This window comes from Labeo rohita, chromosome 13 (assembly GCF_022985175.1).
Source record: "Labeo rohita strain BAU-BD-2019 chromosome 13, IGBB_LRoh.1.0, whole genome shotgun sequence".
Classification (NCBI taxonomy): domain Eukaryota; kingdom Metazoa; phylum Chordata; class Actinopteri; order Cypriniformes; family Cyprinidae; genus Labeo; species Labeo rohita.
This window is the reverse complement of record NC_066881.1, coordinates 9,291,412-9,310,053: the sequence shown is the minus strand read 5'-3', so window position 1 is coordinate 9,310,053 and position 18,642 is coordinate 9,291,412. Positions and strand designations below refer to the sequence as shown.

The 18,642-nt window shown below is 34.3% G+C and overlaps 1 protein-coding gene across 11 annotated transcripts in view; it reads right to left on the bottom strand.

Annotated features, from left to right (window-relative positions):
• Nucleotides 1-1,886: 1,886 nt before the first annotated feature.
• mark3a (MAP/microtubule affinity-regulating kinase 3a) overlaps nucleotides 1,887-18,642 on the bottom strand; it is a 40,193-nt gene continuing 23,437 nt past the window's right edge. For 2 of the 11 annotated variants that reach the window (XM_051125769.1, XM_051125766.1), the window contains exons 10-18: nucleotides 17,889-17,988; nucleotides 13,806-13,918; nucleotides 13,571-13,721; nucleotides 12,103-12,305; nucleotides 11,204-11,307; nucleotides 9,370-9,609; nucleotides 9,159-9,185; nucleotides 4,928-4,972; nucleotides 1,887-2,389 (exon numbers count right to left, since the gene is read on the bottom strand). In XM_051125769.1, the coding sequence (XP_050981726.1) occupies nucleotides 2,032-2,389; nucleotides 4,928-4,972; nucleotides 9,159-9,185; nucleotides 9,370-9,609; nucleotides 11,204-11,307; nucleotides 12,103-12,305; nucleotides 13,571-13,721; nucleotides 13,806-13,918; nucleotides 17,889-17,988 (1,341 nt within the window). In that variant the 3' untranslated portion in view covers nucleotides 1,887-2,031. Of the gene's footprint in view, nucleotides 2,390-4,927; nucleotides 4,973-7,046; nucleotides 7,157-9,158; nucleotides 9,186-9,369; nucleotides 9,610-11,203; nucleotides 11,308-12,102; nucleotides 12,306-13,570; nucleotides 13,722-13,805; nucleotides 13,919-17,888; nucleotides 17,989-18,642 lie in introns of all 11 variants that reach the window. The other 9 variants (XM_051125771.1, XM_051125767.1, XM_051125776.1 and 6 more) reach the window with 6 other exon arrangements.

The following is an 18,642-nucleotide window of genomic DNA, read 5'->3' as shown; positions in this document are numbered from 1 at the left end:
AAATTGCATTGAGAATGTTTGGGGATGGATAGCAAGGGAAATTTACAAAAAAAAAAAACATCAGTTCCAGACTGTGGATGCCCTTCGTGAGGCCATCTTCACCACATGGACACACATTCCCACCAGCCTCCTGGAAACAGTCGAATCAAGCATGGCAAAATGAATGTTTTAAGTAATCAACAAGAATGGTGGGGCTATTCACTACTAAGTCCTTTTTTGATACTTTTAGCTCTGTTGTGGGGTTTTTTGGGCTATGGTCTTAAACTTTTGATGTGCTGATGAACAGCCTGTTCGAGTTTTCTTTAGTTTTCTATAAATTGCCTGCTCTCTATTTTTTTGCTTCTTGCTCCTGTTTCTTCTTTTGCCATTTTGAAGCAGTACTTACAAACCTGGTTATGATCCACCAGCGCAAAATGCGAATATTTGTAAGTTTTCCCCTGGTTTTAAGATTTTGTTCAGGAGTGGGGTTCTCAAGGCTGCTATTCAGTACTGACTCTTTTCATTCAGTTTATTTTCGTGAATCAATGTTCAGTGACGTTTGATGACAACAGCTGAGATATGCAGCCTTTCGTTTGAGAGGAGCCCATAGATAAGCTTTGTTGAACTGAAAACGGCCATGAATGGAGAGTCGATTCCCCTTGATGGGATCGATTCCAAACTTTGGAATCGACTTTTGATTCCCAACACCTCGGAATCGATTCTTTTTGGAATCGACTCCCAGCCCTAAGTTTCGTTCGGTTCAGTGGAATTGTTTTCATTCGGTGCTGCCAATATGGCCGATTGATGAAGTGTAGTGAAAACACTCTATAAATGCTGTTCCTCTGAATTGATCAAAGAATCTTAAAAAAAAAGTAAGAAAGTATTCAAACTGTTTTCAACATTATTAATAATAATTATTTAATTAATTATTAATATATTTATTAATTAATTATTTAAATATATTAATATACTGTTTTTACTGTATTTTTCTTTGAATCAAAAAGCCTTGATGAACATAAGCGACTTCTTTCAAAAACACTAAACAAATCATACCGACATCAAACCTTTGAAACTCCTACCAGTTTCTTTGATTGTATAAAGTTGTCCAAGCTGTTAAACTGCAGCTCATGCAATACGAAGTTAGAAAAAGAGGCAATACAAATGCTGAGATCCTTTTATAGCTGTATTAGATCTCTGCAATGAACACTGTGACGAGTTACAGATAGTTTAATGGAATCTGTGGTGAGTCTTATAAGTGAAAGAGATTACAAGATGCCCTCTTGGTTTCAGAAAACTCCAACAAAACGGTATGAAAATGTGTACTTGCCGCATAAAGTACATTATTTACACAAAAATACATTTGAGTGGGCAATAACGTGAAATAAATTATAAAACATCTAAATGTTGCTCTTAATAACATTCAAACAGTGAAACTGAGCTCAAATCAGGTTTACTGCAGCCGCTTTCACAGACGAGCACCCTCGATACATAGAGGAGCGGAGCGAAATTTTAAAAAGCAACTCAAGATTCGGGCGAAACCCTTTACGCAAGAGCCGCCCAAAACACGCAATACTTAAAACCACCACAGAATAGTGCCTGTTAAAAAGCTAAAGCAAAACAAAACCCCACAAATCTCCATCGAGCGTCCATTTCCTGAATGATCAGCCTCAACTCATCCGTCTGAAGCGATGGCGATGGCAATGAGTTCCTCTCCGAACATTCTCAGAGCATCATACAATCGTAACACTGAAAGGTTCAATCCTGTTGTTTTTACAGCATTTAACGACTTGCACGATAGATAATACGATAATTGTGTGACCGATGTTAAGAAATTATTGCTTTAAGCAATGTTAAAGTATATACAGTTTTCAAATACATGTAAGTAAGTGGTTTATTTAAAAAAAAAAAAAAAAAAAAAAAAAAAAAAAAAAGGAAAGAAAAAAAAACAACATTCGGAAACTGCTACTTTACGATTGTACAGCTTAATTTGTTTGTCTATACTGAACTGAACCATTTCATAAATTCCTCTATGTGGTTAGATTAAAGATATATTCATAGCTTGAGTTCGCCTGCAACTTTGGAAGCAATGTTCTTAAAAGCGATGGAGTTGCCAGATATCCTCTTAAAACGGACACCATTAAGTGAGAGCCGGGGCAGTTTGCACACCTCCATCTCCCATTGGACGAGGCTGTCGGTGCGGCTGTCCCCGTGGGCACAGAGAAGCAGAAAGCATTCGCGCTGCTGGTAAGTGCAGCTGTTGGCGTCCAGAACTTTGCGGATCTCATTTATGATGTCGGCTGGCTCCATGGTGCTGGTGGTGTTCATACTCCAGGTGAAACGGAGAGAGCGGGGTTTCCCGTCTTTTCCATCTTTCCCTTCATCTTTCTGCTGATCCCCAGATACATGGCGACTGCCAGACCGAGCGGGACAGGAATGGAAAGAGAGAGAGGTAAGGTTAGGCCAATGGATGGAGAAGAACATTTCAAATATTGAGGTTATTATTTATTCACTAGGACTTGATCACAATGGTAGTGAAGAATCAGTGCGGCAGCTGCATGCATGGGTTATCATCACACATGGGAATTAATGGCAATCAAATGCATAGCAGACTAGGGCATGCACACAAGCAGCTGTTTCTTAAAGCCATATAACATGACATAGGGGCTCGGTGATAGTTTAAAAAAAAAAAAAAAAAAAAAAAATTGGCCTGTTAATATTTTCAATATACACTAAAAGTTCTGGTTTGATAATATTTTGACTTTTTTTTTTAAAGTCGTCTCTTATGCTCACTAAGTTCGCATTTATTTGATTAAAAGCACAGTAAAATTATTACAATGTACAGTAAATTATTTAATATATTGTTAAATATTAATACATATTAAAATATAATTTAAAATATAATGTAAAGCTGATTTTTTTTGTGAAAATTTATTTAAGCTGTTGATCACCTAAAAGAATTATAGTTATATGCGATCAAATATTATACATAATAATAAACAATTATATTTGCTACAATATTTTATACATTTTAAAGTTGCGTTGCCACTTTATTCAGAGACACTATTACCAAATATTACTTAACACTCGAAAAAGCAATTATTTATGGAAGCCCGTTTCCACCAAAAAAAAAAAAAAAAAAGAAATGTAATTGCGATTTATTTGTGTCTCGGAACTGCGAGTTTGTTCATGTCTTGGAACTGCAAGTATATATTTATGTCTCGGAATTGTGAGTTTATATCTTGGAACTGCGAGTTTACGACTCAGAACTGCAAGTTTATATTTATGTCTCGGAATTGTACGTTTATGTTTTGGAACAACGAGTGTATGTCTCGGAACTGTGAATTTGTTTGTTTATGTCTTGGAACTGCAAGTATATATTTATGTCTCGGAACCCCGAGTTTATGTCTCAGAACTGCAAGTTTATGTTTATGTCTTGGAACCGCAAGTTTACATTTATGTCTCGTAATTACGAGTTTATGTCTCGGAACTGCAAGTTTATGTCTCAAGAACAGCAAGTTTATGTCTTGGAACAGCGAGTTTATGTTTCAAAACCGCAAGTTTTTATTTATGTCTCGGAATTGCGAGTTTATGTTTATGTATCGGAACCCTGAGTTTGTGTCTCAGAACTGCGAGTTTATGTCTCAAGAACAGCGAGTTTATGTCTCAAAACCACAAGTTTTTATTTAGGTCTCAGAATTGCGAGTTTATGTATCGGAACCCTGAGTTTATGTCTAAGAACTGCGAGTTTGTTTGTTTATGTCTTGGAACTGCAAGTATATATTTATGTCTCGGAACCCCGAGTTTATGTCTCAGAACTGCAAGTTTATGTTTATGTCTTGGAACCGCAAGTTTACATTTATGTCTCGTAATTACGAGTTTATGTCTCGGAACTGCAAGTTTATGTCTCAAGAACAGCAAGTTTATGTCTTGGAACAGCGAGTTTATGTCTCAAAACCGCAAGTTTTTATTTATGTCTCGGAATTGCGAGTTTATGTTTATGTATCGGAACCCTGAGTTTGTGTCTCAGAACTGCGAGTTTATGTCTCAAGAACAGCGAGTTTATGTCTCAAAACCACAAGTTTTTATTTAAGAGTTTATGTATCGGAACCCTGAGTTTATGTCTAAGAACTGTGAGTTTGTTTGTTTATGTCTTGGAACTGCAAGTTTATATTTATGTCTCGGAATTGTGAGTTTGTGTCTCGGAACTGTGAGTTTATGTTTATGTCTCGAAACAGCGAGTTTATATCTTGGAACCCCGAGTTTGTTTATGTCTTGGAACTGCAAATTTATATTTATGTCTCGGAACTGCGAGTTTATATCTTGGAACCCCGAGTTTGTTTATGTCTTGGAACTGCAAATTTATATTTATGTCTCGGAACTGCGAGTTTATATCTTGGAACCCCGAGTTTGTTTATGTCTTGGAACTGCAAATTTATATTTATGTCTCGGAACTGCGAGTTTATGTCTCGGAATTTTGTGAGTTTGTCTCGGAATTGTGAGTTTGTCTCAGAACTGCGAGTTTGTGTTTTTGTCTCAGAACAGCAAGTTTATGTCTCGGAATTGCAAGTTTATGCCTCAGAATTCTGATGCAAGTCTGAAAAACTAGTCTAATGATGCTCTCTAGCCAAATAAAGTGCATTAAAATCATTTTACAGTGTTACATAATTTCAAATAACCAGCTAAATCAGTATGAACGTACTGTTAATAATTGATCACCCAGCCCTAATGTAAACAGAGAAAAAAAAAAAAAAAAAAAAAACAAAAACAAAAGCACATCACCCAAACATTTACCATGAATAAAGCAGACTAATGTCTCTTGTGCTGTACACACTACACTAATACACACTCTGATCTCACATATAGTGGGAGACGGAAAATATATGTCCACAACACACAAAAATAATCAACCAGGAGAGGAAGTAGGGGTTCCCAGTCACTGACACCTCACCTTGAGCCCTCAAATCTCCCGCTTCTCTCAAACTCGGTTGAGACTCTTTTATTGTTAATTTGTTGAAAGGTTAGAGATCACAACGGAGCAAAAAGGAACGGATAGAGAGAGACAGAAAGGGAAAAGGAAATCATTTTTAGTCATTTTAGATCAAATCACTACACACACAATGAGATAGAGACTTGATGAGAGCAAAAAAAAAAAAAAGAGACAAAAACGGGGAAAGAAAGAAAAAAAAAAAAAAAAAAAAGCAAAAAGCTAACCCCCACAAAGACTTGGTGTCACCAGTATGTTGGATCAGACGAACACAAAAACAACTTATGAGACTCAACTCAGACACCTGAATATGTGCGGTAGTTGGTCACCATGCACTCATTTGAACTGCCATGCTGCTTCCTTCAAAGAACAATATACAATATCTAGAAGTTGACTGAAAGAGTGCATCATGGGTAAAGGCCTATTCTGAGCGCTGGATGCTGACATCAGACGCATATACAGATATAGAGGACGTGTCTGTACATACTGTGCTCTTCGCATGCGAGAGGGTGCGTGTCGTAGTGCGTTTATGAATACTTCATTTCGGACTAAATTCGACAGACAAAACAGTTGTTCGTGTTCTCTCTCTCACACATACAGCCTTTCGCTCTCCATTAAACACAATGTGAAGTTGGAGCTGTTGTTTGTGCGTTTAAACGAGCCCTTACTCTAGACACTCTTCATCTGCGAATTCCTACAATTGCCTATAGCCAGAGCTGCTGAATCTGGAAGAAAAGAGCAGTTCAAAGCCGACAAAAAGAAAGAAATTAAACTGGTGGACGCAGATAAAACAAATAGCCATTACAGAGCCACATGTTTGGAGACAGGGTTCCCACTCTTACTGACCAATGAATTCACAGGAATCGTTCAAATTCACTAATGAAGACTGATTCAAATGATTCGCTAATGAATCATTTAGAACCACTTGTGAATTAGTTGGACTGATTGATTGGCAAGAACAGTTCCAAATCTGTTGACATCAATTCAGTACGGCATAAAATTATTTTTTAGCGTTTAAATGTTAACTAAAATACACTCATATACATATACTTGCTAAAGTATTCATACCCCTTCATTATTATTATTATTATTATTAATTTTATTTTTTTACGTTTCGTTATGTTGCTACTGTGACTTATGTTAAACTGCTTTAAATTATTGTTTTTTTTTTAATGTTTTTTTTCCTCACATCAATCTACATATGCCACAATGGCAAAGCAAAAAACAGTTTAATATTTTTTGCAATACACACACACACACACACACACACACACACACAAACACATAATTATATATAATTTTATATAAAATTTACAGAATATACATACATATACATGTTAATTACATATATGTTTTTTTAAATATATATATATTTTTTAATATATAATTTTTTAATTTATTTGATAATTTAAAAAATAAATGCACATTTATTTTTGAATAAAAAAGTACAAGGTATAGTTAATATAATAACTCGTGTGTGTGTGTGTGTGTGTGTGTGTGTGTGTGTGTGTGTGTATATATAACTATATAAATTTATATACATTATATTAACTATATACTTTTCATATTCACACAATTAAATTATTTAAATAATTATTATATTTTACACTTTAACAGTAAGGTCACATTAATTAACATTAAGTAATTCATTAACTAACATTAACAACAAGCAATACATTTGTTACTGCATTTTTAAATCTTTGTTACCCGTTCATTGGTAGTTCATCAGGTTATCTAAATAATAACTAAATCTATTCAATACTATAACAGATACAACTTTGATTTTAATGTTTTAAGAAATTTTGAAGTGAAGTTCAACTAAATGTTTAAGTATTTTTCATTGTTAGTTCTTGTTATCTTATAAAGTGAAACCTAACTTACTGCAAATGTATTCACTCATACATTTTTAAATTAAAATTACATTTACATTTCCAGCTTTGAAAAACAATTTTAAAACATCCTGCAATTTCCATGTTTTCCATGGCTGTGGGAACCCTGTAGTGTGGTGGAAAGGGAAGAGGCTGGAGGAGAGGGGGATGATAAAGAAAGAGGAAGACTGTAAACGAGTGGAGCGCAGACTTACTAAGAGTCTTTGCCGCAGGGTTGGAGGGGACTGTGAGGGTGGGGGGCACAGAGGGGGCAGCCGGCCCTGATTTGACGGCAGACTGCCGTTTGCTCGGGTCAAGAGTGACCCTGAGGGAGGAAGGCAGACAGAGAAAGAGAAAGAGATAAAGGGAGGGAAGGAAGGAAGGGAGGGAGGAAGAGAAGGAAACACAGGGGAAGAGAGGGATAGATTGAGACAGTTTCAACATTAATAGAGCATTTCGTACTGTTAAGAGCTTCATTAGAGAAAGTGTGTGATCTGTTCACAAATCTGATGACGTGAAGGTGACTCCTGAAGGTCGTTCAACATGGAGCCTGCTGCAGCTTACACTGCGCTTTACTTTAAATCCGCCCTATGAGCCACAACAGACTCCTCCCACCAAAAACCCTTCTTTAGGACGTGACCATATGCTCTTACAGACTCAAGATAGCGGCGACAGAGCCCTCCAGAGTGCACAAACTATATTTATATATATTATACTACACTGCAATTCAAAACTTACGTTACTGTCACTGATGAAAGTAACAGTAAAGACTTCAATGTTACAAAAGAGTTCCATTTCAAATAAATGATATTCTTTAGAACGTTCTATTTAAAGAATCCTGAAGTATTATATACAGTATAGCAGCACTACTGTTTTCAGCATTGATAATAAGAAATGTTTCTTGAGCAGCAAAAGGATCATGTGACAATGAAAACTGGAGTAATGATGCTGAAAATTCAGCTTTACATCACAGCAATGAATTACTTTTTAAAATATGTTCATCAGTTATTTAAAATTGTAATAGCATTATTAACATTTTTACTGTATTTTCATCAAATAAATGCAGCCTTTGTGAAAGTTGTTTTTCAAAAACATTAACAAATCTGAATTATTCCAAACCTTTAAACATTAGTGTGTATATAAATCTAGTAAAGAACATTACTACCCATAAATCTGAAGAGAGATTTACCAATCAGAATGAACCAAATCAGAGAAACAAAAACACTCGCTCCCATGATGCATTGAGTGACTTACTTGAGCCTCCCTTTAGTCTCAAACTAAGTAAATATTTGTAAATACTTAAATATGTTGCTACAACCTTTAAAAATAAGTAATTTTGGTCCACATTGTTTTTGACTGGGTCTCAGTCTATTCATGCTCTTTTTAAAAACTGTACCAAATTAATAATCATTTTAATATTTTTTTTAACCACCAGATGGCAGTGTGGGTCCATTATGACTAAAACACCCACTAAAACACCCATTGCTATTTCAATATTCAGAGATCTTCATAATTTCTTTATTTAAAGTCACTTTTCAATATTGATCTTTAAATATTTTCAACTTTTTTTTTCATTTTTCAAATGTTTTTCTTCATTCATTTATTTGATCAAAAATGCAGTAAAATGATGATTTGCTGCTGAAGAACTTTATTTAAAATCACACTTTGAGTAACAATGAAAACATATATATATATATATATATATATATATATTTAACTATTTGATTAAAGTTAAAAATGAACATTTATTTGAAACTTTTACAGTCAATTTTGATCAATTTAAAGTCTCCTTTCTGAATAAAATGTATTAATTTCTTCAAATAATAATTTTAAAAAAATCTTACTGATCCCAAACTTTTGAATGGTAAATGTTTTACAAAGGAAAAAAAAAATCTCTGTGGGGGAAAAAGTAGTAAATTAGCAATTTTGTCTCCAGGAATCACACAGCTATTGCAGATGAATGCCAAACTAATCCCTCTACACACCGTACAGCTGTGAATGTACCGAAGCCCTTGTGGAATCAGCTGAGTGATTCAACTGAAGTGTTTTTGACAATGTTCAGATTAAGTCATACATATTGTTTTGCACAATCAGCTTGTGTCATGCAAACATTTTGATTAGTAGCAATCAGTTAAAGAGCGGTAGATTGATTTGATCTGGTCACGCTAGAATGCAGGCAGTGTTTTAAAGCATGCTGTAATCAACCACTGAGAGAGCAATAAACTCCAAATCACTGCAATCAAATCACTATGGGTTAGTGCGTCAGCCCCTGGACTCCTCTCATTACGTTAAAGACAGATTTACACCCCAGGAACTCAATGTCCTACCTTTTGGAAAACCTGAATGACATATTTCTACAACACAAGAATGAAAAAAAGGATAGGCATTACAAAGATGGACAAAATAAACCATTTCTAATGAACCCTTAGGAAAAAAAAAAAAAAATTATAAATAAAAGAAAGGTCAGGAAAAGGAAGGAAGAGTCAGGCCTAAATCATATGTCATTGTATGCGTTTATGCATGTGAATGTGCGTTTACCTGCGCGTGAGTTTGGAGGTCAGCTTGGTGAGCAGGTTGTTGGCATTACCGCGGCTGCGAGGTTGCGTAGGCGAGGCGGGCGGGCCGTTGTAGGTGGCCGTGCGACGATCTCTCAGCTGTCCGTGGAAGGTGCTGCGGCTCGCGGAGCCTCGTGGGAAACGCGTTTTATCAGGAGTGGCAGCAGTGCTGATGCTGTGAGTGGAAGCACCCGGGTCCCGTGAGCCAGGAGACAACGTCACACTACAGACAGAGACAGCAAAATCAGGCTTGGTTTCACTATATAAGTGTTCCTGTACCTAAACAAAACATTATCGTAGCTTTATAACATTACAAGTAAACCACTGATATCACATGGACTTTAACGATATCCTTACTACCTTTCTGGGCCTTGAATGTGTCAATTGTGTTGCGGTCTATCAGAAAGTCAGAAAGCTCTGAGATTTTACTAAAAAAATATCTTAATTTGTGTTCTGAAGATAAACAAAGGTCTTATGGGTTTGGAACAACATGAGGCTGATTTTTGGGTGAACTATCCCTTTAAGGTCTCCCTTCTGAATAAAATTAATCTTCAAATAATAATAAATACTATTAATATAATATTATAAATATAAAGAAATCTTACTGATCCCTAACTTTTGAACAGTATTGCAAAACAATGCCTGATTTACAAAAAAAAAAAAAAAAAAGATACAGCAAAAGAAAAAAAAAAAAAAAAAAAATGCAAGTTGCTGTGAAGTGGCAAATTTAACATGGTGCATGTTAAATATTAGGGTACAAAGTTTTAAAAAAAGGCCAGTATCCTATGAAAAAAAAAAAAAAGACAACAAAATAAGCAAATACAAGTAAAAACCTATGGAAGCCTGTTTCCACCACTGAATAAAAAAAATAATTAAAGGTAACTGCAACTTTTTATCTCACAATTCTGACCTTTTTTTCTCACAATCGCGAGTTTACATCTCACAATTATGACTTTTTTCTCAACTGTGTCATAAACTGGCCATTGTGAGTTATATAGTTAAACTTGCGAGACAAATTTTGCAATTCTGACTTTATTTCTCGTAATTGTGATTTTACATCTTGCAATTCTGATCTTTTTCACACCATTCGAGTTTTTTTCACTTTTTCTCAGAATTGTGATATTGCTGAGAAATACTTTTACAGCTATAAAGTCAAAATTGCAAGACAAACTTGCAATTCTGACTTTTTTTTTTTTTTTTTTCACACCATTGTGAGTTTACATCTCGAAACTTTTTTTTTTTAGAATTGATATAAACTTTTTTTCAACTGCGTGATAAACTTGAAACTGTGAGTTATAAAGTCAAAACAAGACAAATTTTGCAATTCTGACTTTATTTCTCACAATTGTGAATTTACATCTCGCAATTGTGATCTTTCTTCTCAGAACTGTGATATAAACTCGCAGTTCTGAGAAATAAAGTCAGAATTGCATGATAAACTCAATAGCGAGTTGTAAAGTCAAAATTGCAAGACAAACTTGCCATTCTGACTTTATTTCTCGTAATTTTGAGTTTATCTCTCACAATTCTGACTTTATAACTCACAATTGTGAGCTAATCTCTCAAAAAAAAGTCAGAATTGCATGTTACTATCATGAAATTCTGAGGAAAAATTGAATTTTTTTTATCTCAGAATTGTGAGATAAAAAGTCACAATAACCTTTTTTAAATTTTTTATTTAGTGGTGGAAATGGGCTTCCATAAAAACCACACCTTTACTGAGGAACAGCAAACATTTCAAAAACAAGATGACCTTCATCAATGCCTAATGCAAATATTTAATACATCAATCAAGACACAGGAAGGGCAACCTGTACCTGTTCTCTTTCCCATTAGGAATGACAGAAAGGCGGTCTGTGTTGTTTCTCTCAGTGCACACGTACGTGTTTCTCCTTGACATGCCTCCTGATCCAGAATTATTCTGTGTGACAAGAAAATAACGCAGGGGTGAAGCTCTATCATTATGGGAACTACCGTTCAAAGGTCAGTGGAGTTTTTGGTGTTTTTGAAAGAAGTCTCTTATGTTTACCAAGGCTACGTTTATTTGATCAAAAATACAGTAAAAAATAGTAATACTGTGAAATATTATTACAATTTAAAAGAACTGTTTACTATTTGATTATATTGTAAAATTTAATTTATTCATATGATCAAAGCTAAATTTTCAGTATCATTACTCCAGTCTTCAGTGTCACATGATCCTTCAGAAATCATAATAATAATAATAATAATAATAATTTTTCTTCTTTCTTTTTTCTTTAAAGAAATTAATTCACCAAGGATGTGTTCATAAAATTGATAAAAAGTGTTAGCAAAGACTTTTGTTTAGACATTGTTAGAAAAGATTTTTACTTTTAATAAATGCTATTCTTTTTTAACTTTTTATTCAAAGAATCTTGGAAAAAAAAAAAAAAAAAAAAAAAAAAGAATCATTGGTTCCAAAAAAATATTAAGCAGCACAACTGTTTCCAACATTAATAATTTAAGTAATAAATAAGCATATTTTAATGTTTTCTGAAGGATCATGTGACACTGAAGACTGGAGTAACGTGTGTGTGTGTGTGTGTGTGCGTGTCTATATGTATATATATATATATATATATATATATATATATATAGACATATAGACACACACACACACACACACACACACGCATATATAAACGTCAGTGCTTAAAGTGTAGAAAAATGTGAGAAACCACAAGGGTGAACTTACATTAGGCGTGATGGAGTTTCCTCTCTTCCGGTCAGGTATTTCTGTTTTGTTAGGGTTGTTGGCATTACCCAGGAGTGGGCTGGGGGGACTGTGAGAGGGCGGCTTACGTGCTGTGACACCACCTTCCTGTTTGACGTCACCGTCGGCTGTGACAGGAACCGTCTTCTTGGAGTTACTCAACGCTGAGTTAGCGACCACACCAACTGTGAAAAAAACATTTGGGAGATTTTCTCAGCAAATACCCATATGATAAATTTAATTAGTTATGAGGCATATCATGTAATAACAGGATTTGAAATTTAAAAGTGAAATTTAAGCCTTTTTAAGACCTTTTTAATACCATCTTATATGAAATTTAAGACGTAAACCTGTAATGGAAATACACATTATATTACATACATATATTATATTTATTACTATGATATATAGTGTACTTTTCATATCAGCAGATAATATTCCACACAAAATATCCCCATAAAAGTACCACATTACCAAGATTTTTGGTGGTGTAAACAATTTATTTTGAAGCAATAATCTCAGTGTTCTATTAACTTTTACATACTTAAATCTGCATATTTGTATTTACCTTTATAAAGGCCTATTTTTTTTATTTACTTTTGAAATGTATGCATCACCATTCATGTCAAATTATTACAATATATCAATAAATTCTATAGGGCTGTTACCAGTCAATAATTTACACTGCTAAATTAAAACTGCAATATTAGAGATGAATGTATATATTACATACATATATCAATATTCAAATAAGAAATGTTGGGGGAAAATGCATACTTTTAAACATACTAAACTACCAGTAGGTGGCGGTAAGTCACTTAATGAGTGAGTTATTGAGTTATTTCAATTGATTCATTCAAAATGCTGAATCATTTAGTAGCAAAACACAGTCTAGTGTAGCTTGGAGAATATACTCCTGTTGTGATCCTTGTTTGGAACTATTATCGATGGCAAAACAGAACAAAAAAGTAAATACTGTGTCTAAAATGTAAGTAACTTAACTACTTCACTAACAACTTGTTTAATGAACATTTGCAATCGTGAGTATATTTAGCAACATAGATCCCTTGGTATGTTACTGAACTGTATCACGTTATAAACAAACACATTTTTCATTTTTACCTCAGTGTGTCCGGTTGGACAAGTAAAAAAAAAATAAAAAAATAATAATAATAATAATAATAATAATAATATCAAAAACAATGATTGTAAACAGTCATTAGGTCCGTCAGACTGAAGATAGTTTAGCGGTAATGTCACCAAAAATATTTAAGACCCATCGAATCTGAATTTAAGACTTTCTAAGACTTAAGGACCTGCAGACACCTAGAATAAAGTAGATTTATTCAGTACATTTAAGTAGAATTTTTATTCCATTGATAGTCTGTACTTATATGAACCATTTGATTCCAATAAGCTACTGTGTTTCTGTATGAATAAAGAAAGTCACCTTGTTCACTATGGCGTCTGGATTTTCTGGATTCGCTGGAGGAGACGCTTCTCTGGACCTTCAGGTGAGATGGCGACTGGCCGTTCATCTCACTGGTGGGTCTGGTCTTTGCCACGGAAAGATTACTATTAGAGCTGGATTCACTGACCTCCTACAAACACAAAAACAGCGAGTCACATTTGTAGTATAGACCATAATATCAATTGCAAGCAACCACTCTTCATTAACAGCTCACCTCATTGGTCTTCCTTCCCAGCAGTAGGTATATGGCTGTGACCTCGTCATAATTCATTTTGGACAAAGACTCGTGGATCTTCTCTCTGGAGAAGCCCATTCCCACTATCACATCTGGAGAAAGAAAGAATTCAGATCAATTTTAGAGTCTCCATCCAGTTTAGAGTTTTTTTTGCTACTATCACTATTATTATTGCTCATACTTTAAGTGAGCCCACTATTTATACTAAGAACATGGATGATACCTACAGTGAGGGCTGCTGTCTAACAAATCAAACACTAAAAGTCTAATCGCATCAAAGTCATTTAGAGATCGAGTATAATTAAATATTCGACTTGTTAGCATAATCGTATCACACATCACCCCCTCAGTTGTTAAGCAGACACTATAAACCGGTAGGTCGATACCCAGAGATAAATCCAGTTTATTTGTAAGAATGATACTGAGTCATCCGTTCCTCCTACACATGCTAACAATACACCGATCCATCCTGTAGCCACCCATTCACTGTTACTTAAAAGAGAATGTGCTGTTCCTTCTGTTTTTAATTCAAATACATTTATTAGGTAACACTCTGCAACAAGGTTCTGGACATTAACATTAGTTACTTCAATGGATAACATGCAGAGTATACAGAGTATACACTACCATTCAAACATTTGGATTTTTTGGTTTTTATTTTTGAAAGAAATTATTTTATTCAGCAAGGAAGCTTTAAATTAATTCTTAAAAAAGTGACAGTAAATGTATTTTTACTGACATCTAAAAATTTATATTTCAAATAAACTCAAAACATTCATTAACTACTCCTAAAAACAATTGTATCAATTTTCAACAGAAAAAAAAAAAAAAAAATCTTGTTTTAACATGTTAATGTTTGTTAAGCTTCAAATTAACATATTACAAAAAAAAAAAAAAAAAAAAAAATCTGGAGTAATGATGAAAAAAAAGTCTGGAGTAATAATGCTGAATATTCAGCTTTGCATCACAGAAATAAATTACATTTTAAAATATACTGATATACAACTTTCAATATGACTTTTGAACTAATAATATTTTCTAACATTAAATTAAAAAAAAAAAGTCCATTAGTTAATGAAACAAGAAAATTATAGCATATTCATTAATTAACATCAATCTTAATTAATAAATTCTGTAAAATTAATACAAATCTTTGTCATCATGATACCTAATGTATTAATTAATGCAGAAGCACTTTACAGTCCTGTACTGCATGTACATGATAAACATTTAACAATAAGATTCCATTAATGTATTAATTAGTTTTTCTTTGTTACTGACTTCTTTTAATCTTTGTTAAAGTTAATGAAAATTGTCATTCATTGTTAGTTCATGTTAAATCAAAGTGCATTAACTAATGTTAACAAGCACAACTTTTGACTTTAATTATGCATTAATATATGCTGAAATTAACATTAAAATTAATAAATGCTGTAGAAGTATTGTTCATTCATATTTTATGATAACAAATGTAGTTAACTAATGTTAACTAATGAACCTTATAAAGTGTTACCATAATTACAATAAATGGGTAATACCTGGAACTAACCCAAGGCCTTGAACAGACAAGTCTGCAAAACAGTGTTTGAATGATTCGTACAGTTCCCTGCATGTACTGAATCGTCTCTTCTAATTCGTTCAGGGTAATTTAAGAACACAGAGAACATAAAGATCTACAGTCAATTGAAGCCAAATCTGCAAATTCTATTGCTGGCCTGCAATAAGTATCTTTATTAGTTGAACACTGTGTGTCTGTTCACTCTGCGACACCTCTGAGCAGCTCATCCAAGACCAAGTCCTATCTATATGAATGGGGGAACCCTGAAATCTCAAAAACAGATTACATTACATATTTCACCAACAAAATTTACAAACAAAATCTGAAATTAACTGCCTCATGAATGCTGTTTCATAGGCTCAAATAGTATTTAAAAAGACTATTTTTTAGGCTAGACCAGCCAATGCGTATTCACATGTACACTGGCTGCTGTAGCCTCAGATTTCTATGAAAACCGGCGCTTCTAATGGCCGCTGCAGTGATGCAATGACTTTACCAATCAGTGATTGGCTCTTTCATTTAGAAGGCGGGACTATTCCGCAATATTGCGCGTTGCAGTTTCTCCCATTCATAAGTATAAGAGTGAACCATCTTTGTATTTGAACACGCAGCAACATTGAAAGCCTGAGTCCTGAAAAGTCTGGGAATAGGGATACACAAGTCTCAGATTCATCGCCCACAGTAGATGCCGGTAATGCTCTAATTAAGAACGCGAACCGCCAATAAAAACGAGTAAGTCGTCTTTGTATTTTTATAGTCTTTGATATGCTCTCGCGAATCTCTCATTTCCATAAACAACAAACTGCCATTGCATAAGATTGCAGCTTTAACCTTTAATGAGTTTTATGAATTAGGGTAATTACAAGTAAGAAATTAAGAAATGCCCCTGTGGAAATCAGTTAATTTCTGATGCGGATATATATCCAAAGTAACTATTAACTCACTACTTGAGAAGATTTTTCAGTGGATAATTTTTTTTTTTTTTTTACTCCTACTCTAGTAACGATTAGGATTGTTTTCTCTTACTTGAGTAATTATTTATATAAGTACTTGACATTTACCTGGCAGTAAATGGGACAGTCTACAAGCCTCCCGGCTTTCATCCAAAATATCTTAAATTGTGTTCCAAAGACGAATTAAGCTTTTACGGGTTTGAAACGACATGGGGGTAAAGTGATGAGTGACAAAATTTTCATTCTGGGGTGGAGTAACCCTTTAACTAAAGTGAATCTTAAATTGCCAATTATTTATTTTAACAAAAAGGAAGCCAAATCTTAAATACTAAGGCACCTCAACAATAATAATAAAAAAAACCATATATTTTAAAATAATATATTATTTATAATCAACAAGAAACAAAAGTTTACCAAGCAGTTATAAACTCGATAATAAAAGTTAGTGCTAGCAACGTAAAGGTAATGGGTTTGATTCCCAGGGAATGCTTAAACTGATAAAATGCACACCTTCAATGCACTGTAAGTCATTTTGAATAAAAGCATCTGTCAAATGCATAAACGTAAATGTAAAATGTAACGAGCCAGTATTTTATAAACTCAAAAGTTGAAAAACTTAAACAAAACAACTAAATAAGCAAAAAAATTGTCAGAATGTTTAGGAATTTAAGAGGCATCTTCATGTTGAAGCAGTGGATAAAGTGAACGAAGAGGCAGTCGGCTGTTGTGATGGAAAGCTCTCTCTATTAATGCATGTTCCAGAGTGAAACAAGATGGAAAGATATATTTCATGAGCCTGAATTAAGCCTCCTCCTTTCTCTCAGATCTGACTTTTAATGGGCTCATGGGAATCCGTATGTTGGTTGACTTAAGTGCTTTCCTTCAAAGAGTCAAAGCTCCCCGTTTCACCTCCTCTCTATACACAAGGGCCTCTGTGGGCTGCCAGGCTCCAGCATGCTCCTCTCAACGTGAGGCTTCTCTCAAAGTGGGGGCGGGAGGCTAGACGAGCACAGTTACCACATACTCTGACTTCCACATTCAAGTGTTCTTGTTCCTGCAGTTTCCTCAGTAAGTAACCAGGTGTTCGCTCATGCGTACGTGTGGTTATGCTGCCAGGCGTACGTGCGGAGCTGCGGATCGACTGCAGATAAGCGTGCAAAGCAGGGGTGCACCGCACTGCCTCGTGCTCCTGCGAGCTAAGCTCAAGTACCGGGAGTCATGTGATCATATCACATTGCTACACGGGGAGATCCTCGCTGAGACGGAGCGGGAGAGGGAGGAGTAGACATCAGAGATGTCGATAGATGAGGGAGCCAGCTGCTGGGTATTACGCAACGCCGCACACTATCAAATGTGCCCTCTACGCCCTCATTTCATTGTCTCTGGACGCTTTCTCTTAGTGTTGTGATAAGAGTGCAGATATAAATATGAATCTCCCACGGTTTGCTCTAATACAAGGCAGCTTTAAAGTTGACTATGCAAAATGCTTCCACTGCATGAAAATGAATATTGATATGGTGACAAATGAACTGTAGTGAGGTTTTCTCTTACCTATTCTTTTCTGGTCAGAGATGTCGGCCTCTGGCTCATGGAAGGGTTTGAGTTCATCATCCTCAAAGCCAGCATTGATCCAGCGTTCCTTCATAATTTGCTGACAAAGAAAGATAAGAAAGAATCATCTCTAGACTGAGATTCACCGCAATGGCCAACAGTCATCACTTCTAGGGTTGGGAGATATAGCTTGAAAAGTTTCTATTTTTTCAGCCTGTATATATTTGCTTTCTCAGTAATTTTTAAAATCACAGATACAACACATTGTGATAAAAAAATAAAACAAAACAATATTGTAGCTAATTAATGTTACAATAATGTTACAACAAACAAATGTTTAAAATAAAAATTGCGTTAAAAATGTTTAAAAAAAAATAACTGAAGTATAAAAAAAAAAAAAAAAAAAAAAAAAAAAAATCCCTCAAACTTTTGACAGGTTTAAAAAAAAAAAAAAAGAGGATTATTGCAAAAAATACAAAATAAAATAAACATAAAAAATATAAACAAAACTAAACATTGCAGCTAATTAGATAATTTAAAATAAAAATTTAGAAAAAAAAAAAAAATCAGTAACTGAATATAATTACGATAATAATATTTCATTTACACAACAATTTAAAAGTTTGCGGACGCTAAGTTTTTTTTTAAAACGCCTTTTTTTAAGCCTTTTTAAGGCCTACAAAAGGCTGCATTATTATTGGATTAAATCCAGTTATACTTTGAAAAAAAATTACTAATTCTTTTTAAAAATGAC